Genomic DNA, 25,957 nt, shown 5'->3' with positions numbered 1-25,957 from the left:
GTTGCTACTCTCAGTTACCAAGTTGTACGCTTTATCTCGGACAACACGAACGAACTGGGATAACTCGTTCTAGCTTTGAGTATCAGTAGATATCGCAAATTTGTATTGCGCTCTCAGAAAAAAAGCAGTATGAGAAACTCCCCTAGGGGAGTTCATGCTCGTCACACATGTGACTCTCTTGGGGTGTTTAGGATACTCCCCTTGTAAGGGGACTACCCTTGACTACCCTACCCAAGCACATTGCAGAGAACACCAAGCACTCTGTTGTGAGCTCTGTCATTGAGGGATGTTACTTGACTGCTCGTTTTTCTCTTCTGTTTTTGTGTGTGCAGATACTGAACTCCTCGCGCCACGTTAGAAAAATAACACTGCCCTCGCCCCAAAACACGAACTGGTGCAGTGCGTCTCCGTCTTCGCTCCGTGTTGCTCAAGAATTTAGTTAGTCCTGCAGAAGATCCCTCAAGAGTCATCATTGGGATAGTAGTACTATACGATCCAAAATTTTACAACCCGCTCCTAGGGTACAAAGGAGCGTTACGCTTTCGTAACGGTGACGTAGATACGCCTCATCAACTCGCAGTGCACCTGCAGTAACTTCAACGCACCTTGCGTTACAGAGCGGATGTCACTTTCCATCGAACATTGCCTTTTTTTACTTTATCTGCGGCATCCATTGTCATTACAGATTATCTCCATGAACATTTTCCTTCGAATTAAACGACCGATCCGTGTGTCTGTTACAATCATAACAAAAAAAGACGACATTGTAGAGGCGGTATCTTTATGAGCGCAAGAAAACAAGATGTAGGCACCAGCATGCTTGGAAAGTTGGAGTAGCTGTTCCTCAGTACGAATGTTGGGTACGTTCCAAGGTTATCTGCCATGCACCAACGCCTTCCTTTTTCTTTTTTGTACAGCCGGGACTTGCGAAAAGTAAATGTCCTGTGCAGGGACACAACTATTTTGGCCATGTCAGACACAGGTTCGTTCATCTCTCTTTCCATGATTTGTAAGTGTGCCTCGATAATGTTGAAGTAGACAAGAGTACCTTCATGGTGCGACAGTCAACGAGAACTGGTTGGCAGGCGCAGTGCCGCGCGCCAGCAGAAGCACGTCTTCGTCGTCATCCACGGGCCGCCACATCACTCCCTCCTCAGACGCGGAGCGGTGCGTGCGGTCCGCGACAACTCGACACAAACGAATATGCATAACAAATGAGGCTGCACTGTTGCATAGTCTGGAAGAAGAACATCGTCATAAACACTGGGGTTGTGGTGCTAACACCCCTCTATGAAGGGAGTGCACTCAACACCCCGTATTAAATACGGTCACGGACGGGTGTCTCTGCAACGCCCTCTCTGTTGGCGAGGGTGTGCGAGCATATAATTGGACTCCCTTTTGACTCCATTTCTTTTAAGAGTGTGGTATGCTGAATTTTGATTTCTTGGATACTAATGGTGCTTCAGAAAATCGCGGCAAGGTCGTGTGCTTTGATATGGGCGGTGTAAATGAGTTCTTAGGCACCCTGAGGCTCATGTTGTGTCCGCCTGTTGCGTGTTTCAGTCTCGGAACCGATACTTTCCAGCGAAATAAATTAATTGAATAGAATCGAACGTAAACTCGTCCGGGTCGTCAAATGTTGCTCGTTATTTCTGGTCCTGAATAAATAAATGGTTACCTGATTCGATATACGGAGCTCGAACAAGTGACATATTTTTCGCTATTATACATGTCTTCGGTGTTACTCGCGCTTATCAGAGACTTCCGCTAACCATGGGCGCTCAACAGCCGAGACATATTTGTTCTCCATGCTTCTCGGAAATTTCCCTTTCGTATTGTGGCTGGGTTATGTTGCTGCATGTCCTTAAACACTTCACTCGTCAAAAATGCATCTCTCCTATCAGCATTCGTACATGTGTTCTTGGCCCTGTGCCTCAGCACCAACAGTGGGCCGTCACAACTGCTTTACTGCACTTTCTGAAGTGCACTGGCCTGGCCTCTAAGCTCTGAGCTGCGCGCTCCAGGAGCCTCACCTTCGTTTTCTTTCTTCTTTTTTTTCTCTTCTCTTTCTTCTTTCTTCGTTGCCCTATTTTTTTTTCCTTTTCCCTTCTTTCTTTTCGTTTTTGTTTTTCCTCCTTTTTACGGAGACTCACCTTTTCCTATTCGTCCTTTCCTTTCTATTATTCTTCGTTTTCTTTTGATTTTTTTTTAATGGAATAGCATTCCGACCTTGGTCTGGCAGACCTTTCCTTTCAATAAATATATATTCCCCCCCCCCCTCGTACATGTGTTCAGTGCGACCTGCGTTTCCATCTTTTCCTTTCTATTTGTATTCTATTCTATTCTATGTGTTCAGGAGTACTATCTTCAAGCTATGATTCAATCTAACGGAATGTGTCAAGACTTGGTGAGACCTAACGAGCTTCCGCTAGCGCCGAACTACAGGATACGTCGTCTACAGGATACGCTACAGGATATGGTACTACAGGCGAATGAACGGGCTCGTACTTTATCTATACTTACACTTGTGTCTCGCCTTGAGACCGAGGAAACGACGTGTACTTAATGTGCTTATGTTCTGTGAAATATATCTCAAGTATTTGTAGAGCAGTGCCGCTGATACGCTATTTTACGGTCAGTATATCTAAAAAAAAAATAGTTACTACCAGTGTGATGTTCAATAATTAATTCAATTTCAATAACTTCGCGCGCCTATTTGCCAAATGATATGATTTAATATGATAGGCGAGCTCGGAGTTCGGAACCTATATACCACCGCATATTTGACAAATATATATATATTTCACTGGCTTGCACTGTGGCATTGAGGAGTGCTCAGTCACCCTCCCAGGTGTATATCGCTCGCTGAGTGACCCCTGGTTTGCCAATCCCGAACGATGCGCAGCTACCCAGGGCCGACGAGCCGCAAACACGGCGAAACACGTGTCCTCTGGTGCTGTCGCATCGTTCAATGAGTATCTGTTTCTCTACGTGCAGCCATAGAAGCCATTTTAATCTGTAAGTTTGAATTTCAAACACGTCTAGCATCATTTACTTATTTTTTTAATGGCTTTTCCCCCTTCTTTATATTTCACTGGCTTGCACTGTGGCATTGAGGAGTGCTCAGTCACCCTCCCAGGTGTATATCGCTCGCTGAGTGACCCCTGGTTTGCCAATCCCGAACGATGCGCAGCTACCCAGGGCCGACGAGCCGCAAACACGGCGAAACACGTGTCCTCTGGTGCTGTCGCATCGTTCAATGAGTATCTGTTTCTCTACGTGCAGCCATAGAAGCCATTTTAATCTGTAAGTTTGAATTTCAAACACGTCTAGCATCATTTACTTATTTTTTTAATGGCTTTTCCCCCTTCTTTATATATATATATATATATAGTGAAATAATAAGACTTGGACTACAGATTACAGGAACGTTAACAAAAACTAATTTATTTAATTGGCAATTTAACACATAGATTAAAAAAATTTAACTTTTTTTTCTATTTTTTCATTTTTTTAATCTATGTGTTAAATTGCCCATTAAATAAATTAGTTTTTGTTAACGTTCCTGTAACCTGTAGTCCAAGTCTTATTATTTCACTTTTATTCAACTGCGTAGCCGTCTGATATATTAACCTATTTGCTCTCTCTCTCTCTATATATATATAGTATATATAAGGGAAAAGAAAATTAGCAAGAGCTCTTTGGCTGCACGTGTAGCATATGTTTGTAAGTCAAACGTCGCCATGCCAGTACTGGACAGCTGTTTCGGCCTTGTTGGGCCATCATCAGCAGTACGCAGGCACGCAACGTTTGAGCGGATGGCGTCAGAAGGTCACGTGACACGTGATGCCTCAGGTCAGGGTGTCCTAAAACACCCCTTTGCACTGGGCTTTCAGAGGTGTCTTAGGACACCCTGACGGGAGACATCACGTGCCACGTGACCTTCTGACGCCATCCGCTCAAAAGTTGCCTGCCTGCGTACTGCTGATGATGGCCCAACTAGAATCACTAAATAAGCTACGCTTCAGAGTATCGACACTGTGCCGCCATGTTGTTTCGGATGACCTCCAGCGCCATCCATTTAGCGCTCTTCGAAGTGTTGTCTTCTTCCACTGCTGAACTTCACTTTCTTCTATTTCTACTGCCAAAGTAGAGGTGGGGCTGGAGGTCATCCGAAACAACATGGCGGCTCAGTGTCGTTACTCTGAAGCGTAGCTTATTTAGTGACTCTAGGCCCAACAAGGCCGAAACAGCTGTCCAGTACTGGCATGGCGACGTTTGACTTACAAACATATAGTATATATATATACACACGTATATATAATATTTTTACGTGAAAAGCTACTTTCATTACCTTTTTTTATCAACAAGGTTGGTAGCGTATGCGTACACTCTTAAAAATGATGGTGGTAGTGGTGGTGGTTACGAAGAACCGGCTTGTCGTTGTTGGCCTCACGTATGCGGCCTGCGTCACGACTAAGTCAGGATGAGGTGAGATGGTGTGATAATAGATGAAGGAATGATGACGGCCGAGATTTAAGTTTTAGGGCTGTCACTGCACAGTTGCCGAGAAGTCCGAGCAGTACTTATAGCCTCTTAAATTCGCAGCCTCTCAAAACTGAACTTCACCGCACAGCACGCTCCGAGCCAATCATCACCTCGAAATATGTCCAGATCTGCTCTGATTTGTTGAAAACGAGAAGCGTACGCTTTTTTGCGACACTTTTGCTGTTCATAGTTGTCACAAAAAAAAGGCGTACGCCTCCGGTTTTCAACAAATCAGGGCAGATAACGATATGATTCGAGATGATGATTGATGAGGAGCGTGCTATGCGGTGAAGTTCATTTCTAAGGGCGTATGTTAGCCTAGAGTGGGTGGGTTCGTGCACTTTTACAAATGAGTTTCATCACATAGCACGCTCCTAGCCAACCAACATTCCGAGTGACAACGTTCTCGTCCCTGATTTGTTGAAAACGTGGGGCGGAGCCTATTTTGTGACACTTATGCTGTTCATAATTGTCACAAAAAAGGCGTACGCCTCCCGTTTTCAGCAAATCATGGAAGATAACGCTATCATTCGAGATGATGGTTGGCTAGGAGCGTGCTATGTGGTGAAGTTCATTTTTAAGAGTGTGGGTTCCCACTGCTCGTGCGTTTTCATGTTCCTTTTCTTTGCTTTCTTATTTCATTTTTTATTTTTTATTTTTTGCAATGAGGAGTATTTGGCATTAACTCCCTTCAACTCTCGGAGCTGTCTCACTGCTCGTGCCATTGTTTGCATTGATCACTATAGCTACATTAGGCAATTGCGTCCGCGTAACTAAGAAATCCTTCGAGTTTGCTTCCACTTTATTCTCCTGGAGACGTAACTGTTGGTGTGGTCATTCGTAACTGGGCGTCTGAGGCTACACTCTCAAAAAAAAGAAAAAAGAAAAAGGTGTCGTCACAACTCCTTTAGGAGTTTGTTCCTTAGAACACTCCCTTTTTGGAGTAAAACTTACACCCTCCAAGAGGGAATTCCACATTACTCCATTTCTCAGGAGTAACCATGACACCAGTTACAGGCTTATGCAAGTGCTTCTGCAGCTCCTTTGGAATCATCTGTGAAATTTCTGACTTCGGAATAGCTGTATATCCGCTTATATAAGCAGTACATAAGTATATACTCGATGGGGATGAAAAAAGTTGGAGTAGCCAGTTCTGACTGGATCGGAACTAACCTCTCCATATTTTTCTTTCCTTTTCCAATCCAATCCAATCCAAAGATGCACTATATGGATGGCTGCACTGTAGCACACAAGTTTATAACTCCAAAGTCACCGTACAAGAAGGAGGTGATGTCACACATCAGTCGTTCATTAAAATATGGTCGGCAAGAGGGATCACCTATTTGCAGTGACGAAGTTGCATGGCAAATGCAGGAAGAAGGAGGGAGTAGGCTACTGACAGGGGGAGTGGAAATGGAGTAAGTGTGGGAAGTTACTCCCCCGTTACTCCTTTTTTTGTGAGAGTGTAAGAGCGACACTAACCATTGCCTGCACTTCCCTTTGCATTTAGTTTTCTTTTTTTTCTTCGTGACTGGGACCTTAAACGGTTACATTTTCGTTAAACCTGCAACATTAAAATAGTTTCGAGTCGAACTTGATGTAAGGTTGTCGTTCAGTCCATCCAGAGCCGCGAGAAATTATCTCAGGTTAATAATAGCGCATGTCCTCGTTGTACACGCCGCCATCCGCAGCAACGGTCCAATGAGAACGTCCGTTTTCGTATCTCCAAATTGAAGCCAATCAGCTAATTCCGGTCTCCTATAAAACGACTGCTTCTACACTCAACGGTATCGCTGCATTCGAGAATTCGACTCTGCAAATCTGAACGTCTCGTCTACGCTGAAAACCTCATATCGTAAGTATATCTTAACTTTTAAGTGACCCTGAACTTCTATGGATGAGGGTAACTGAAGTTCCGCTTCGTGGTCCGGATCGACCGGGTTCTCAGCATGGCTTGCACGGTGCTTGCCGGCCCACGACAGGCACGTCATAAAGAACGAGAATCGGCCGAGGCAGACCACAATTAGGGACGACACAGACTCGCAAGCCTAAGACGGTCAGAAATGACCGAATTCAAACAACTCAGGGAAAAGAGGTGCTGGCGCCTCTCTAGGCATTCAACCTAATAGGAGCGGCGCGCTGGGGTGGTGTAGCAGTTAGCATATGTGACCGAAGACCCAGGTTCGATTCGACAAGACGGCAGTTTCACGCCCGTGCTGCTATTACTCCAATTGGAGTCTATCCGAAAATGGAAGTTAATGACATTGAGAGTGTTACTTTCATTTCCGCGTTCTGCCCCCCCCCCCCCCCGTTCGATGTGCATCGCAGCAATTGTTCTTTCTGCAGTTTTTAACCACCCCGCAAATGAACTCTGACTAGATATGGATAAGGCGAAAGATAAGATATAGATAAGACGATGTCAGTGTGGTTTCACACCATCATTCAGTGCTCCTAGATCGCCCCCGCATGTAGGTGTATATATATATATATATATATATATATATATGTTTATAAGTCCCAAACGTCGCCACACCAGCATTGGACAGCTGTTTCGGCCTTATTGGGCCTTCATCAGCAATGCGTAGGTGGGCCAGGTAGGTGGGCATTGCTGATGAAGGCCCAATAAGGCCGAAACAGCTGTCCAATGCTGGTGTGGCGACGTTTGGGACTTATAAACATATGTTCAACGTGCAGTCAAAGAGCCTATGCTATTTTTCTTCATTTATATATATATATATATATTGATCTATTGCGATCTAATGGAAAGAGATAATGATCTCGTAGCTAAGACGGATAACAAAAAACGGGTTTTGCGACGTTTTACCCGAATATCCTCGCATCCAGACGTATGGTTACTTTCTTTGGAATAGCAAGCCGGCTCTTTGCTTGGCTGACCTTTCCTTTTCCTCTTTTTGTTCGTTTGTTTGTTTGTTTGTAAGAAAGAAGAAGCGAAATTGAACTCCCGACTCGGTCTTCTGACCTGTTCTGCTAGTCCTAACATAAATCCTCACACCGCCCCCACCCCCCAGAAATACTTCTCACGTGTTCTACTCGCCAGTTCGCTATTCACGATTCACGTGTTCTCTATTCAGAAGTCCACTATTAACATGTTCACTAGAAGTCCAGTATTCACAATTATCCACTATTCACAATTATCCACTATTCACAATTATCCCAAGATCATGCACATATATGCACATCCTAGAAAATTGTATCCATCCCACAGCTCTGAGCAAATTTCACAAGTGCCGCCAAGGCAGCATCCCTCGTATTCGGTGCCCAAAGTCTCAACACCTTCACTATATCGAAGGCCCAGTTGTCTAGTCGAGCAAGTGTAGCTTTCAGTGTAGCTCTTTGAGATGCATACTTACTGCCCCTAGTGCAGTGCATTATAATATGCTCACTATCCTCCACCGTTGCACAAACCGAACAATTCGAGGAGTCGGCTCTTCCAACTATATGAAGAAAATGTCGGCCATAAGGTACATTCAACCGACACCGGTGTAAAAACGCACGAACGAACAGAGCGCGGTAACGTGGACGGAACACAGAACTTCAGCAGGAAATGTGCAGACGGCGATGGGTACAATTGTAGAGTGATCCGTCGCTGCTACATCGCATAGATCCGGAGCTTTTTCTTTTTTAATAAACATATCCTCCCTTGCATTCAATATCCTTGGCACCTCACATGTTTCCCAAGGTATATGCGTGCGCTTGACACTATGCGAATATTATGTCTCTTACGTGATAATTTGTTTTCCAGGAAACATCAACCATGAAGGTGGTAATCTTCTCGCTCATGCTTCTGGCTCTGCTCCGTAAGTATATTCGAGAGAAACTTTGGGTACTGTACTTATGGAGAACTGCTAGTTTACTCCTTCGAGTTCGTTCAAGTGGGACATTCCGCGACAAAATCACCACAAAGGTTGCGGCATGTCCGTAAACTTTGGGATGTCAGGAACATGTGTCCGAAATATCTCGTTCCAAAACTGCGCAGATTTTATTCAAACGAACGTATTACGAAGCGAGCGCTTCGCTTCAGTGAAGCGAGAGGGCACTGAAAGCAACACACTGCTGACGTCATCCGGCATCTGGCAAGGGACAATGTAGGCTTCGTAGCAGACGACAATTCCGGGTGACGTCACGATATCTTCCCCCCGGACGAACCGCCGTATAGTGGGGAGCTCTGTTCTCTCCGCTTCGCATTTCGGTTTCGGTATTGACATAATTTACGAATTAATTATTCGCGCAAAATGAATACGAATGTTGTATTTGGTATGATGCTCACCTAATTTTTTTCGAATCCTTGCGAAGTTTCACTTTAAGAGGGAAAGAGTTAAATGCACCGCCTCCACGCTCTTCGCCTCCACGGCTCTGGCAACGCCACCTATAGACACAGAAGGCCTGCTTCATGCCTCCTCCCACTCCTTCGCACGTAGACGTACAAAGTCCGCCAATCCGCAGTAGCCAGCCAAGATGTCAGCCAATCGCCGCAGGCGATTTTGAAACACAGGCTTTCTGTGGCTGCCAGTGGCTCCCCATACGGCTGAGGGCGGCACGTTTCCATAGCTACGGCCGCTGAAACCAACGTCGTGATTGGAGGGCCCCTAATCGTTACGTCACGTCGCTCAAGCGATCGGGCTTTGCCTCCAGGTAGTGTTGGCTCTGGTAACGCCACCTAGTTACAGAAGGCCTGCTTATTGCCTCCTTTCCCTCCTTCACTACGTATACATCTAAAGTCGGAATTGGTCTGCCGCTGCGAATCGCCGTTGTGCAAATTCAAACGGTCGCAAATTGGTTGCAGCTAACTTCGCAGATTTGAATCTGTGGACTAACACACACACACACACACACACACACACACACATAAAGCGACGATGATGAGGTGACGTTACCGTGACGTTTACCGTGAAATTTCAACGTTCTCGTAAAACTCGCTAATGTACTCATGCTAGTTCTCTAGAAGCACAACTCCAATGCGCCCTTTACATGCTCCGTGCAAAAAAATGTTCGTAGCTGAAAGTACACCTTGCTGTGCAGAGCTGGCTACTTCTGACTGCGAAAGGGCTCGTACCAAAACAGGGGAGTGTGTGAAGAACCTGCCACTTTCTGCACCGTTCAGGGATATTAATTTTGCGGCGGTAAGAACTCAAGCCGACAGGCAAAACGTCATATGCTGGTGAGTGGTTTTGTGTTCACAGTTAATATACTTATTGAGGAAATAATCTAGAAAACACACTGGATTCAGCTCACACTCTGCTCAGTGGGAGACGCGCATATAAGGGCATGGATAAGTTGTGTAGAGAAACGTAATAAATTGTCTAACGAATATATATAATCAATTTACGTGTCTCATATGCTTTCGTCCAGTGGCGTGAACTATATCGAGGGCTGCGTCAACAAGCACTTTGGTACAGAATGCCCTAGGCTAGTTGCTGCAACCAAGGAGTTTGGTCGCGATGTCTTCCTGCGAGCCACGGAGTCTGGTGTGACTTGCCCAGGTGCCTTGCCAACAAACTGCGATTCGTTGCCGTCCCTCTTCAGCGTGTAAGCGATGGACTTCACTTCCCGATATGTTGCAGATTAAATAAACACGCAAGGCATTCTTCTTTGTTGTTTCGTTTCTTTAACACAAGCACAATAACCAGAGGAACGGGTCAGGGAGAACGTGCACTGCTTTCGGGTATTTTCCAAGCACCGCATGAACTCTGCCAGCGAGCCCGCCGACTGTGTCGGCCCTATATATGGACTTCAGGTTTACAAGAATCAGTGGTAATCCACACTGCATCATTGGAGGAGGAATACTGTCAACTGCTCGGCAAAGCTCAATTTTGCGAAGACATTTTGCGACGAAATGATGAATATTGAATTATTTAAAATTAAAAAAAAATTAAAAAAATTTATTTTTAAAAATTTATTTATTTTATTAAAAAATTTATAAATAAGAAACCATTTGATATTTGTTATTATACTACTACTCGCCCTCGCCCTGTCGCCCCGTTCCCTCTTATACAATGTGATGCCAATTTCGTCTCAGATCTCTCAAACATACATGAGGTTCTAGAGCTGTTTCAAATCTGTCACCAGGTACTGCAACCTACCAGTCAAAGTCATCAACTCGTTAACACAATTAACAAAAAGTTACCAAAATAAATTATACGCACAAGACCTCGCAGGCCTCTCTAACGCAGAGAACTACCCTTAGTCTTTTTTTTTTTTGGAATATCTAGTTGCGCCCCCTTTCATTCAGCAGTCTCGTTTGTAGCTGACCCTACATCGTGAATGACCTTATACGCGGGTGGACCTTCGATCGGGGACGGTGCAGAGGAGGGTCATACTGCGAATCTCGGGGATAGCCAGAGAACTATTGACCAGACGAACAAGCATGCAAGAGAGAGTGCTAGTAAATACTGCACGGTAAGTTGTTTGATTAGTCATAACAGTTTTATTACCTGGCACACAAATTATACAAACAATTGCAATATGGATGATTACTCCATTTGTGGTATGTATTTTACACAACTGTCTCGTGTTAAGACGCAGAAAGCGGACGTGGATGAAATATTTGTACGAAATTTTATAAAAGCGAAGACATGTTTCGCAATTGTTCGGTCATGTATGAGCGCACGAATACGTTACGTGTCCGTGTCCACACCGTGTCCACACAATTATGTCAGTGACGAACAACATATTTTAGAGTGAGTGATTATAAGTATACATATATACATAAAACGAAATTCTCTTGTCCTCTCTGACAGTGGCGACGATGTAGACTGACAACAGTTCTTTTCATCTCTTTCCACTATCATTTTGCAAGCAACATGCACTTCTTTTGTGTGGTAAAGAAAGTAGGAATACTTAGATTTAATTTCTTACTCATTTTGTTATATTGCAGTGGCTCCACAGGGCGATTCCGTGACATACGGTCAGGAAGTCTTCATCACAGATATCAAGGCGAATAAAGTAATATTTTGAATCACGCATGTCTCTGTTTCCTGCACAGCTGTGTGTAGCAGATATGTCTCAAGGAAAGCTAGTGGGAAATCAGCTTTGATCATGTTGAATTATCTCCGGACTGCTTTACTTCGATTGTGGAATTTCGACACGTTTATTATTATTTTTTTTTATAGGGGGGGGGGGGGGTTGTAACCATATTGTGGCGACAAGAACAAACACACCAACAGCAGACAAGCGAACGAAGCAGACAACACAGCACACAAGTATTTGACTATTGTTTGACTATTATTGACTATTATTGACTATTGACTATTATTGACTATTGACTATTATTGACTATTATTTGACTATTGTTTCTGCTCAATACAATGAAACCATGCATGCAAACACGACAGCGTGTCGAGAACCGTCTTGGTAGACGATGTCCTGCCGTTGCTGATCGAGCTACACTCTTAAAAGTGAACTTCACCGCATAGCACGCTCCTAGCCAACCATTATCTCGAATGATATCGTTATGTGCCCTGATTTGTTGAAAACCGGGGGCGTACGCCTTTTCTGTGACAATTATGAACAGCATAAGTGTCACAGAAATGGCGTACGCCCCCCGTTTTCAACAAATCAGGGCAGATAACGATATCATTCGAGATAATGGTTGGCTAGGAGCGTGCTATGCGGTGAAGTTCATTTTTAAGAGTGTAGTCGTGTATTCACACGGGTCACTTTTCTGACAGCAGACAGTCTGGAAAAAGTGAGGGGATGTTTCAAAGAAACGTTCCGTTTTACGTAGTGTTTCTTCAATAGGAATGCACTATAACCGTTTCCAATTTGAATCTTGGATGTGCCGTTGTTCTTGTCCACAAGAAGGCAACGATATTAACGGGGTATCTTACAACTCATTAATTATGTCAGCACTGGAATGCTTAAATGCTTGTACTATTGCACGACAGTATAGGTAAAACCTCGTAAACAGTATCTCTACTAGTCGGATGTGTAGTGCTCGTACACCTAAGCGCTTTTTGAAAAAAAAATCAACGAGTTTATGCTCATTTTTGCATCTCATTTGTCGTTTTTGATTTAACGCCTGAGACATCGCGGTTTCACGGCCTTCAGGCATAGCCTAATACCCTAGACAAACGGGCACGGTAAATCTCATTTCCCGTATAGCGTTCACCGTGGTTGAAATGGCATTTATCGTGCCCGTCTGACGGGGGTATTAGTCAATCTTCTGTGTCTGTAATACAAGTCTGTGATATTTGAAAGATGTTGAAAATAGTAAAAATCGGTTTTAATCCCAGCACGCTGAAGTCACGTCTGCGCTGACACGATTCCTTCGGAAATCTAAACTCCTGGACATTCTCTGATGCGTCCTATGCGCAACGATTTGTGAAGGAGCTGTTTCTTCTGTATTTTTTGATAATTTTCTGTATCCCAGCTGTTTTCTTTTGTTTGCTAGAAAGCATTAGGGAATAGGAAGCCCACACCGTGGCTAACCTTTCCCTTCCCTTTTTCTTACTTTGCATTAAACATATTCCCCCCCCCCCCCCCCCCCCCCCAGTTGGTGTCAGCCTTGGTTTCAATCATTCGTCCTAATGGTGACCGGAACTTAATCAAACCCGTTTGTTCGGATACTTTGTTTCAATGCGTTCAATTAGATCAAAAGCAATATTAATTCGTGAAGTGATCACAAGACAAAGGGTAATCGGTTCAGGTATAGGTCAGTTTAATAGTCACCCGACAGAATGATCGACTTTTTCGCCTAATAGCCTTCACACAACCCTAACGAATTGTACGTACGATTTATTAGAACCGGTGACCAATTCTTATGCGCAACGTTCATACACTGCTGACAGATGTGAAGAACTGGAGCTACCACGCATTCATCACCACAGAACAATTGTCCATTTTACGTGAATCAGAAAACTTAAACGTTTGCAAAATATCTGTCGTAGCAGCCGTGTTGTTGAAAGGACACGAAGCATGCCAATTACACATTAGTTTGACATGGGGGGGGGGGGATATGTTTATTAAGAAAAAAAGAAAGGAAAGGTTAGCCAGGCAAAGGAGCCGGCTTGCTATTCCGAAAAAAAAGGGGGAAGGGGCAAACGAAAAAGAAAAGGAAGGAAAAAGAAAAAAGGGGGATCGAAACAGAGGAAAGAAAGAAAAACAAAAAGCAACAGAAAGAAAGGAAAGGGAAAGAAAAGAAAAGAGAAACAAAAAAGAAAGGAAAGGGAAAGAAAACAAGAAACAAAAAGAAAGGAAAGGAAAAGAAAAGAGAAACAAAAGGAAAGAAAAATTTGACACGCTCACGCGTAGAGGTCCGAGACATCTTTAAAACACAATTGTATCGTGTTACACCTTGTAGAAGCAACCGCCAGGCACCAAACGCCACTTCCAACAGGCAAGGGTTTAATCAACAAGCAGAAAAGTACATCTTCCTTGTATAGAGCACATGATTCATCGCGACTACTGGCGCGCCCCTCCCTTACAGCGAGTCCGCGTTTTCGCATTTGATGACACGTAACATGCCCGATATCACACCTTCCCCTTTACGTTCAGTATGCAGCATGGCATCGGTATACCTCACACTGAGCAATAGTTAATAGATTTCATAGTTTTAGCAGAATATTTCTTAATAAAGAACAAATTTCTAGCGTAGATAGTAAGTATGACAATCAAATAAGAAAAAAGACATACATTAACGTGTTTGTTTGTTTTTACGACAAACGTAGCGAGGCAGCTGACACGGCCTCAGCACCTAAAAAATTTCATTCATGTAAATTAATATATATACCGGGTGTTTCAGTTAAATCCCCGGGCTAAATAATTCGCGAACGGGTGCACCAATCCACGAGCTTTCTTTTTTACAAGTATCTGTCCGATACCACCTACAAGCTGCACACCGTGTGAATTAGTGGGAGGCGCTCATTATTAAAATAAAAATGCAAATGAGTTTAAAGTAAAAAAGCGTAACTTCTAAAGCAGGGCGCTGTCGGCATTAAAATGGGTACTACCCCTTTTGGGACCTTCAGTGGACACCTTTTAGAGAAAAATCTGCCACCGAAGCGGGTCATTTGTTGCAGTAATTAATTGGTTTCGGTTTACGTATTTTTGTCGGGGCTTGTCGCTGCGGTGTGCAGCTTGTAGGTGGTATCGGACAGATACTTGTAAAAAAGAAAGCTCGTGGATTGGTGCACCCGTTCGCGAATTATTTAGCCCGGGGATTTAACTGAAACACCCTGTATATATATATATACATAAAACAAACAAACACAAATCTCTTACTTAGGAACATTAGCCATAAAAAACAAATATATAAAGTATTAAATGAGACATACCTTATATACAGGGCCCGTCACGTAGGACTGACCAGAATTTTTATAAAAAAAAAACCTATGAGAGCAGCATATAGATGTTGTTTTTGCAGTTGAGTTCTACCGCAAATGCAGAGACACCCACATTGTGGCCCAGTATTTCGAGCAATGGTTGGTGATCAGTGTGAATCGCAAAGTTTCGGCCGTACAAAAAAAGAAAAAAAAAAGAAATGCAACTGTGCAGAAACAAAGGATCACAACATCATCATCCAGTGGATCCCAGGGCACTGCGGTGTCAGTGGAAATGAGTAGGCGGATCAGGCTGCTCGAAGAGCTCACCATAAAAGAACTACTCATAAAATCTACTTCACGCAATCTGATGCAAAGTACTCGCTCGCCTCCTTACGTAACCGCCTCTCTAAAACCGTGTGGACAGGCGACGTCATGAATCTCTCGTTCCTCGCGCGAATCGACCCCAACAACTGCACCTACTGCCTCCCATCGAAGATGCCAAGGCCGTTACAGTTTGTCATCCATTGCCTGCGACTCAACGTTCCGTTCGCAGTAGCATTCCTTCATAAGATAGGTGTCGTTGGATCGCCGAACTGTTCAACTTGCGGAACTGCGGAGAACACGGAGCACGTGCTCGTCACCTGCCGACGCTTCGACTCTATTTAGTCGGCGAACACTGAAGAACGCCCTCGCGAAACTTGACAACAGATCCTTGATGCTTTGTATGTATTTGTCCCTCCTTGTTCCAGCCTCAGAACATCAGTTCTTTCATGTTCATCAGTTGCCGCCTCGATCCCGTTGTATGAATGTGTGTATGAGTGAGCAAAAATGTAAGAGTGAACGGAGGATGAGTGAGAGAGAGTGGCTGGTTTGTCCCTTCAGATGATGCACCCTGGAAGTGGCTGAGAAGGTGTGATAGCTTAGCTCACTTGGTAGAACCCTGGACCGGCAATCCAGAAGATGTGGGTTCAAGTCCTACAGCTGCCTAACCTTTTCAGTGACTTTCATCTTTCTTCGACCCTTTAGTGTTGAGAAGGTACTGGAGAGCTGACCAAAGCAGGACCAGCAATCTGCGCTGTGTGCACTCGCGAACTACCTCAAGGACATACCTGCTGAAATAATATTTTAAATCATTCAGTGCTTTCACACATCCGAACGTAAGCTATCCGGGTCATCAAATGTTCCTTGTTAGTTCAGGTCCTGAATAAGTAAGTGGTTACTCGATTCGATACAGAGCTCGAACAATTGTTTGTCATATTTTTCGCTGCTATACATGTCCTCGGTGTTACTCGCTTATCAGAGACTTTCGGAGAGCACGTGCGCATTCCTCAAGAATCGAAACATATTTGTTCTTCACGCTTCTCGGAAATTTCTCTTTCATATTGTGGCTGGGTTGTGTTGCTGTCTGTCACTCGACAAAAATGTCTCTCTCTTAAGCAGGAAAATTCAGATAAGCATTCGGGATAAGTGTTCGGAACCCTATCTTGAAACTATGAGGCAATCTAACGGCACGCGTCCGGACTCTGTGGGGCTTAACGAGCTTCCGCTGCCGCCGAACCAAACTCAGGAAACGGCGTGTATTTCACGAGCTTCCGTCGCTGAAATGTCTTTCAAGTATTTGTAGAGCAACTCGGCTGATAAGCTATTTTACGGCCTGTACATTCAAAAGATAGGTACGTTACCAAGAAAAGTTTCGTGTAATATTTCATAATTAATTGAATTCGAATAATTTGGCGAGTCAATAGTTTGCAAATGATATGCTTTAATATGATAGGCGAGCTTGGAGTCATCAACCTATATTCCACCGAATATTCTACGATATATATATAAGTATAATTTCATTCTGATTATAATTCACTGGCTTGCACTGTGGCATTGAGGAGTGCTCAGTCACCCTCCCAGGTGTATATCGCTCGCTGGGCGACCCCTGGTTTGCCAATTCCGAACGATGCGCAGCTACCCAGAGCTGACGAGCCGCAAACACATGTCCTCTGGTGCTGTCGCATCGTTCCATGAGGATCTATATATATATAATGCGAGAAAAAAAGCCAATAGAGAAACAAGTAAAAAGTTAAGTTCAAAATTACAGATTAAGATGGCTTCTATGGCTGCACGCATCGCTCGCTAAGCGACCCCCGGTTTGCCAGTTCCGAACGATGCGCAGCTACCCAGAGCTGACGAGCCGCAGACACGGCGAAACACGTGTCCTCTGGTGCTGTCGCATCGTTCCATGAGTATCTGTTTGTCTGCGTACAGCCAACGTTATCCGACATGTCACTTATCACAATTATCTTTCTGTTTTATCTTTCTCCATTTTTTCTTTTTTATAATCAATCAATCAATCCCTCAATCTGTTTTATGCGACCTTTTTCCGATACTGACTGGTGTTCAAGGACATGATGATGATGATCGTGAGAATGGTAATGAAAAATAGGCTAGAAAAACATGAGAAAATTGCTTTAGTGAAACGCGTTAATTGCATAGATACAACAACAACAACAGCAATAAATGATGACGATGAGATGGGGTGTTTCATCGCGGTGGTGAGGTACCCTATCCCATTGCACGTGGAAAAATTATGTGAACTGACCCCGCTGTACCTGACGCATTTTCGAGATCTCTATTCGACATGACGCGCATATTTGTGTGAAACGGTTTTGGTTGCAACGGTGGATCTTACCTTTCGCTGTGAGATTTAAACTGATGGAGATGACGCGTAGAAATATATGCGATATTAATAAATCATAAGCCACGTAGTGGGACTCGCCAAAGTAAAGAGCCAAAGTAAGGGCAGAGCGACGAATACAACAAGACACGTGTCATAACGCCCAACTGCATGCTTCGATTAAACAACGGCGTTTGATAAAACGGTACCAGCGGTGTGGGCCTAACCCACACCCTCGGTTGTGTGTTAGTGAGGAGACACCATAGAGGAATTTTAGCATTTCTGTGCAGGGATCAGGGGTGGGTGGATTCTTGGGTTCCCACTGCTGATCCCCCCCTTTTCTTTATTAATTTTCTGTTTTTTTTTTCTTTTTCTTGCAATTAGGATCATGCGCATTAAGTCCCTTCAACTGTCGGCGCTGTCTCACTGCTCGCGTGGCATTGTTTTTTATTGATCACTAGCTACATCAGGCAATGGCGTCCGTGTACTTTAAGGAATCCTTCGAGTTTGCTTCCACTTTATTCTCCTGGAGACATGGCTGTTGGTCTGGTCACTCGTAACTGGGTATGCCGGGCTACTAAGGCGACACTAACCATTTACTGCACTTCCCTTTACATTTCGTTTTCTTTTTATTCCTTGATTGTCACCTTAAACGGTTACATTTTCGTTAACCTCGGAACATTAAAACAGTTACGAGTCACGAGCTTGATTTAGGGTTGCCGCATTCAGTCCATCCAGAACCGCGAGAAATTATCGCAGATTAATAATAGCGCAAATCCGCGTTGTACACGCCAGCATCCGCAGCAACGATCCAATGAGAAGTCCGTTTTCGTATCTCCAAATTGAAGCCAATCAGCTAATTCCGGTCTCCTATAAAACGACTGCTTCCACACTCAACGGTATCGCTACATTCGACCATTCGACTCTGCAACACTGAACGTCTCGTCTACGCTGAAAACCTCATACCGTAAGTATACCTTAACTTTTAAGTGACTCTGAACTTCTATGGATGAGGGTCATTGAAGTGTCGGTTCGTGGTCCGGATCGACCGGGTTCTCAGCATGACTTGCACGGTGCATGCCAGCCCACGACAGGCACGTCATAAACAACGAGAATTTGCTGAGGCAGACCACAATTAGGGACGACAGAGACTCGTAAGCCTCAGACGCCCAGAAATTGACGAATTGAAATAACGCAGAGAAAAGAGGTGCTGAAGCCCCTCTACAGGCATTCTAGCTCAAGGCAACAGCGCGCTGGGGTGGTGTAGCGGTTAGCATATGTGACCGAAGACCCAGGTTCGATTCCTGTGGCGTCAGTGCCTCCTTTTACTGAATTATTTGAGGGGTGTCATCTTTAGAATCCACGAAGGACCGTCGGTTACGCGATACGACGTCGCGTTTCCAACGCCTTTTTATGACTCCAATGAAAGAAACAATTAAAAGCGCAAGTTTGCACTGTCTGAGATGTATCCAATTAGGTTCGTTTCTTCGTTTCCCATTTACGAAAGAGTGGGGCTGAAGGCAGATGGCTTAAAATCAGTTGACTTGATTTTTCGCGATGCAACTAAACTGTGCTCATATTGGATATCGACGCTGCGAGGGACTAGTACATTTTACTGCAGTGCCTTCCTATTTTCGCGTACCAATCCCTAGCACCTCTGGGTATATGCCAATATCTAGAGTACTAGTAGTACAGTGAAGTACCTAGTGTAATTTGGGTAAGAGTAAGACCCTGCCAAAGTGTCAACATCCTCAAAAAGAAAGAAGATGCAGCACAATGTTTCCAACCGAACAAGAATGTTCGAGAGCTGCATTCAGGATTCCAGTGCTTTTCGTTCCTTTTATGCGCTGTCGTCGTGCGTGACCTTACTCGCTCATCTGCAGGAGTATCGACTTCTGAGTCGCAATAGAATTTAAATCATAACGGCCTTGATAATAATGATAATAAAAATAATTTGGAATAGATTTACATGTAAGGTGAGTCCGCCTATACACGGTATAAATCATAATGTAAATACCAGTGGCAGTGTACACTCTCGCCCTAAGTGTTTTCAGGTTATAGAAACTACAAGACGGTCGTTTCACGCCCGTTCTCCTACAATCTACTCCAGTTGGAATCTACTCAAAGATGGAAGTTAATGGCACTGAGAGTTTTATTTCTATTTCTGCGTTCCTGTGAAACGTGGCAAAATGCATTTAAATCTTGTGACACCATTGGGATACTGTTGCATTGTCCGACAACACCTCGCTGAGAAAGCACGCGACTGAAGCGTTTTACAAACAACTTTTTCTGTGTCATCGCTCATGCATCACCATAATATTGAAGCCACCGTGACTGACTGAGAGTCTTTGTCACTGATTGGTTGTATTGTAGATAGCCATTTGTGTTTTCCTAAGTGATCTGGAGTAGCCGGCTCTCGTCACGAGTGCCTATTTCTGCATTTTTTTCTTTTCTTATCAACTCAACTCAACTCAGTGGATCACGAAAAACGGGTTTTGCGACGTTTTACCCGAAAATCCTTTTATCCACACGTGGTCACTTTCTTTGGAACAGCAAGCCGGCTCTTTGATTGGCTAACCTTCCTTTTTGCTATTTTTCTTTTTAATAAATATATCCCCCTTACATTCAGTATCTTTGGCACCTCACATGTTTCCTAGGGTATGCGTGTGCTTGACGGTATGTGAATATTATGTCTCTTATGTGATCATTTGTGCTCCAGGAAACATCAACCATGAAGGTAGTAATCTCCTCGCTCATGCTTCTGGCTCTGCTCCGTAAGTATATTCGAGAGAAACTTTGGGTACTCTACTTATGGACATCTGCCAGTTTACCCCTTCGACTTCGTTAAGAGGGAAAGAGTTAAATGCACAGGTGAAATGTGTCAGACTCCCGGCGTCGTTGACTTCACTAACGTTCGCCAAGGCGTATTTCTTTAAAAGAAATGCGCCAATTGAGAAGCGCGGGATTCTGGTCATTGCTATATCACATGTTGGAACTCTTGTCAAAAATGCTGAAAAGACATAATAAAGTCTTGCACGAAAATTCGCGATAGTCAAGAAGGAGTTTTAGAGAATCGTAAGAACCCTCCGATTCCACTTCCGTATCGCTGTCAGTCAGCCAATCAGATACCAGCAACGTGACGTCAGCCACTCCAAGTGGAATCACATGATTGGCTTATCATGTTTTCGGAAACGTTACCGTGAAATTTCAACGTTCTCGTAAAACTCGCTAATGTAATCATGCTAGTTCTCTAGAAGCACAACTCGAATGCGGCCTTTAGGTGCACCGTGCGAAAAAATATTCGTAGCTCAAAGTACACCTTGCTGTGCAGAGCTGGCTACTTCTTACTGCCGAACGGCTGGTGTTGAAACTGGGGAGTGTGTGAAGAACCTGCCACTTTCTGCACCATTCAAGGATATTAATTATGAGGCGGTAACAACTGAAGCCGACAAGGAAAACATCGTATGCTGGTGAGTTGATTTGTGTTCACAGTAAATATACTTATTGAGGAAATAATATAGAAAACACACTGGATTCAGCCCACACTCTGCTCATTGTTAGACGTGTACAAGGGCATGGATAAGTTGTCTAGAGAAATGTAATAAATCGTCTAACGAATATACATAATCAAATTACGTGTCTCATGCTTTCGTCCAGTGGCGTGAAATATATCAATGGCTGCGTCGACAAGCACTTCGCTACACGATGCCCTCAGCTAGCTGCTGAAACCAAGCAGTTTGCTGGCAATGCCTTCCTGCGAGCCACGGGGTCTGGTCTGACTTGCCAAGGTGCCTTGCCAACAAACTGCGAATCGTTGCCGTCCCTCTTCAGCGCGTAAGCGATGGGCGTCCTCATGTGTAGCAGATTAAATAAACCTGCAGGCATTCTTCTTTGTCGTTTCGTTTCTTCAACGAAAGCACAATAACCCGAGGAACGGGTCAGGGAGAACGGGCACTGCTTTGGGGTATTTTCTAAGCACAGCATGAACTCTACCAACGAGCCCGCCGACTGTGTCGGCACTATAGGGATTGTGCGACGCCTAAAGGGGGCGCGCTGCTCCGTCGCGACAGCGCCGCCAGTGGCGGTCTTGGAGGTATCCGACGTGATACCACGCCGCCCGTTCTATGCATTCTCAAGTGGAACCGTAGCTTGCGTGGCGACCGCCGTAATTAGAAGGGCTAATTTTCGAAGTGCAAATAATGTGGAACCTTTCTGGGGCGCGAACAAAGAGAATGGAGACAAACTGCACAGAAGCAACCAACGTATTTATAATGCAGTGCGGAACGAGAACAGCCACTCGCGTCTGTCTGGTCAAAACACCTGTAAGTGATACGTCGAGAGGATGGTTATTTGACACCTCACAAAATCCTGGCTTGCTAGCGAAGGCTATATACGTGCATTTCTCTGATTCCAGCAACTTGTAATATGTTTTTGACTGAGTCTTGTATTCCTTTCGTCCTCTTTGCACACACATAGCTTCGTCACCGAAATCTGCATCGTGCGTCCGTTTTATCCATACAAATAAACACTTGAGGTCACAGCTTATTGTCTAAACTTGTACTGCAGTTTTTCCAGTATCTTTAGATACAATAACGCTAAAGAGATCCTCAAAGAAGAAATTATATGAGTTTTTACCTCGGCTACCGCCTTAGGCTTGCGGCGCGACAGCTGTGAAATGGTTGGTGCGTCAATACTAAAACTAGACCTTTTGGACAACGTAGAACTTCCGTTCTCACTGTGAGACTCGTCAACCAGATTACCGGGAGCAATATCGGCTCTGGGCACTGGCGATGAAACACCTCAATCAGTATCACGATCCAGCGACGTTTCACCGTCACGAAAGTGGCAACTGTAGATCACTGATCATTTTGCAGGTCCTCATTCAGTTTCATTGAGACTAGAACAAAAGAAATAGAATATGTTGTGGACACCTCATGCAATGGCCGAACGCGCGTCACAAACGCTATTCGCTGCCAGTCTAGCGTTTTTTTTGTTTTTTTCTATAATCAAACTCAAATTCAACTCGAAACATCAGGTCCCTCATGAAGAGTTCTTTTAGGTGCTGGCACAGTTAGCAATGCAACAGTTCGAGTGTAGCAAAAAAAGACACCTGCACTTCACATGTAAACAAAGCTGGCTACCCGGCGGCTATCACGCAAGGTGTCTTTCTCCGGAGGCCGCATCGCGGCGCCACTAGTTTGTCGCACACTCCCTATATGGACTTCAGGTTTACAAGAATCAGTTGTAATCCACACTGCGTCATTGGAGGAGGAATTCCGTCAAATGCTCGGCAAAACTCAAGCCGACATTTTGCAGCAAAACAATAAATATTGCAACAAATAAACATTAAAAACAAATCGTTCGATATTTGTACGACGTGTAGTTCGCCTGACCCTGTTCTAGAAAGCAGCTCTTTCTAATTTTTTTATTTCTTTAGATAAACGATACTCCTCCTCCCCTCCTTCCCCAGGGATATATAGGTTCCTCAGCCGCTAATCATATTCGGCGCTTCCGTAGCTCTCCCGAGCACTCGGTGCTAGACTTTGGGGGCTTTTTGTGTTCCTCTCGAGCCTAACTTTTTTTCTGATTGCATATTTTTCGGCTCTCATCATATTTTTGGTTCCATATATGCCGACAGTCTGGCAAAACTGTTTGAATTTTGCAAATTTACAAAATTTTGGCGTTTTGTTGTTGAAGCCGATATCGCTTATAAGATCCAGGAAGAACCTCGATCAGCGCCCTAGCTTCACGCGTTCGTGAAATAGGCTGCCCGCAAGGTACGCGTACCTCTATATTTCCGTCTGTCTCGTATGCGCCCACCACACCCAGAGATTGCGCCTGCCGCTACATCGACCTTGTTAGCTAGAATCTTGCACTTGTATATGCTATCTGGATTTAGTCGGTTGGTTGCTATCGGTTTATTACTCACCGAGATTATCGCGTCATGAAATTCGGCATAATTTCGTTGCGGTGCATATTTTGATGTGGATACCAAACCGAACTTACAGACATTTTCACGTCAAAAGGTAGGGGGCCGTTCGAACATCCACGTTGTCTTCGGAGCCCCTCGTAGAATGACAAGCCCATGGAGACGGCGCAAGTGCACAGATGTTGTAAGAACCACAAGAACCTCTTTATGGAATGTGTCGAGGGCGTTGTGTATTCCATCCCTCTCTCCTGCGGCAAACAACACGTAGGCCAAACTGGGTGTTGTATGGGTGACAGGCTTTGAGAACACCCGAGCAGAGAATGTTCTCTATAGGTTACCCATCACTGTGACACCTGCGGATGTCACTTAATGTTGCAAAGGTGGATCACCCTGAAGAAGAAGAAAAAATAAACACACACACACAGTACGGCTACGACTCGTGTAACGCGACATTCAGCATCAGCTGTGCGTATGGTGAAACGAGGCCAGGTGGTGATGGTGATGGTGATGCGATAAAGAAAAACATGGGGATATGAGGAACTGGCTACCCCAGTACACTTACACACTGGAAGTACAAACAGATGGTGAGATGATAAGAGACCAAAGGGATGGATGAGGCCGGATGAAAGTGTGTAGACGAATTTATTTAAACGTGATGAGGATTGATTTGTGGTCGCTGAAATCAGTGGTTTTCCTAGAATTTTCTTCTAGGGGGGGTGCGGAAAATCAGTGGGGGGGGGGGGTGCGACATAATAGGTGACGGTGTCGGTGATGACACCGTCACCTAGTGACGGTGTCCATCACCGACAGGTGTCCAGGTGATCACCGACAGGTCCATCCAGGTGTCCAGGTCCACCACCGACAGTTGTCCAGGTGACGGTGTCCACGGTCACCAGGTGACGGTGTCGGTAATAGGTGATGGGGTGTGATAATAGGTGATGGTCACAACCACGTGACCATATCCTATGAGGTCACGTATGATGTGACCCAGTGGCTTTTCTCAGGACTTCCGTTTTGGGGGAACCGGGACTTGAAGGAATGGAAGGAGTGTTTCTGGCTAAATGTAGCGACATCCAATTTTCAAACAGTAACGCTTTATTACGGTGAACATTGTTTTGCAACTCTCAAAATACCACCTAGGCAGTTCAGGGTTGTGACCATCTTCATTTCTGGTAAAAATGTTGTGTGACATTAAAAACAGAAAGCGAGGGCAGGTGACGATAAACGCAAAAAAAAAAATAAATAAAAAAGAAAAATAACGCGCACACATGACGCAGAGCAGTTCTCCTCATGTGAAGCGGTAACTTTCCCCTTCATAGACTCCTTGGTTTCAGGACCCATTTTTTCAAAAGCTTCATCTATTAACTCATGGTACATGTCGGCGATGCCATCAGACGTCACCTGCTCTCGCGGAATCTGTGGTTGTTCGATGGATATCTTCATCAGAGCGTCAACATGCACAGGAAGTAGTCGCGAATGTTCTCAGCAGAGTATTCGATTCATAGAACCATTCATAAAACCAATATTTTAGTGCGAGAGCACAACACTCGTTCTCGTTCCTGTATACGACTCCACATAGTCGGCGAACACTGAAGAACGCCCTCGCGAAACTTGACAACCGTCCGTTTAGTGTTGAGAAGGTACTGGGGAGCTGACCAAAGCAGCACCAGCAATCTGCGCTGTGTGCACTACCGAACTACCTCAAGGACATACCTGCTGAAATAATATTTTAAATCATTCACTGCTTTCACACATCCGAACGTAAGCTATCCGGGTCACCAAAAGTTCCTTGTTAGTTCAGGTCCTGAATAAGTAAGTGGTTACTCGATTCGATACAGAGCTCGAACAATTGTTTGTCGTATTTTGCGCTACTACATGTCCTCGGTGTTACTCGCATATCAGAGACTTTCGGAGAGCACGGGCGCATTCTTCAAGAATCGAAACATATTTGTTCTTCACGCTTCTCGGAAATTTCTCTTTCATATTGTGGCTGGGTTGTGTTGCTGTCTGTCACTCGACAAAAATGTCTCTCTCTTAAGCAGGAAAATTCAGATAAGCATTCGGGATAAGTGTTCGGGAACCCTATCTTGAAACTATGAGGCAATCTAAAGGCACGCGTCCGGACTCTGTGGGGCTTAACGAGCTTCCGCTGCCGCCGAACCACACTCAGGAAACGACGTGTTCCGTCGCTGAAATGTCTTTCAAGTATTTGTAGAGCAACTCCGCTGATACGCTATTTTACGGCCTGTATATTCAAAAGATAGGTACGTTACCAAGAAAAATTTCGTGTAACATTTCATAATTAATTGAATTCGAATAATTTCGCGAGTCAATAGTTGGCAAATGATATGCTTTAATATGATAGGCGAGCTCGGAGTCCGCAACCTATTTTCCACCGAATATTTTACGATATATATATATAAATATAATCTCATTCTGATTATAATTCAGTGGCTTGCACTGTGGCATTGAGGAGTGCTCAGTCACCCTCCCAGGTGTATATCGCTCGGTGAGCGACCCCTGGTTTGCCAATTT

At 44.4% G+C, this 25,957-nt stretch overlaps 2 protein-coding genes across 2 annotated transcripts; both read left to right on the top strand.

Moving 5' to 3' along the window:
* The first annotated feature begins 6,295 nt into the window (after window positions 1–6,295).
* Window positions 6,296–10,153, top strand: LOC135400112 (uncharacterized). Its single transcript, XM_064631845.1, has 4 exons — window positions 6,296–6,403; window positions 8,312–8,366; window positions 9,589–9,727; window positions 9,919–10,153. Exons 2-4 carry the CDS (start codon window positions 8,324–8,326, stop codon window positions 10,097–10,099), a joined length of 363 nt encoding a protein of 120 aa, XP_064487915.1. The 5' UTR covers window positions 6,296–6,403; window positions 8,312–8,323; the 3' UTR covers window positions 10,100–10,153.
* Window positions 10,154–18,270: 8,117 nt separating this feature from the next.
* Window positions 18,271–21,379, top strand: LOC135400111 (uncharacterized). Its single transcript, XM_064631844.1, has 4 exons — window positions 18,271–18,460; window positions 20,213–20,267; window positions 20,825–20,963; window positions 21,151–21,379. Exons 2-4 carry the CDS (start codon window positions 20,225–20,227, stop codon window positions 21,329–21,331), a joined length of 363 nt encoding a protein of 120 aa, XP_064487914.1. The 5' UTR covers window positions 18,271–18,460; window positions 20,213–20,224; the 3' UTR covers window positions 21,332–21,379.
* Window positions 21,380–25,957: the final 4,578 nt, after the last annotated feature.

Source organism: Ornithodoros turicata, chromosome 7 (genome assembly GCF_037126465.1).
Source record: "Ornithodoros turicata isolate Travis chromosome 7, ASM3712646v1, whole genome shotgun sequence".
NCBI classification, from domain to species: Eukaryota; Metazoa; Arthropoda; class Arachnida; order Ixodida; family Argasidae; genus Ornithodoros; species Ornithodoros turicata.
The sequence above is the reverse complement of the archived record's forward strand: the minus strand, read 5'-3'. Positions and strand labels throughout refer to the sequence as shown.

Bases quoted from the DNA above. Each gene is read 5' to 3' on its own strand.
- LOC135400112 (XM_064631845.1), top strand. From the start codon at position 8,324: ATGAAGGTGGTAATCTTCTCGCTCATGCTTCTGGCTCTGCTCC. The intron at 8,367-9,588 runs GTAAGTATATTC...CTTGCTGTGCAG, and splicing joins CATGCTTCTGGCTCTGCTCC to AGCTGGCTACTTCTGACTGC. The intron at 9,728-9,918 runs GTGAGTGGTTTT...GCTTTCGTCCAG, and splicing joins AGGCAAAACGTCATATGCTG to TGGCGTGAACTATATCGAGG.
- LOC135400111 (XM_064631844.1), top strand. From the start codon at position 20,225: ATGAAGGTAGTAATCTCCTCGCTCATGCTTCTGGCTCTGCTCC. The intron at 20,268-20,824 runs GTAAGTATATTC...CTTGCTGTGCAG, and splicing joins CATGCTTCTGGCTCTGCTCC to AGCTGGCTACTTCTTACTGC. The intron at 20,964-21,150 runs GTGAGTTGATTT...GCTTTCGTCCAG, and splicing joins AAGGAAAACATCGTATGCTG to TGGCGTGAAATATATCAATG.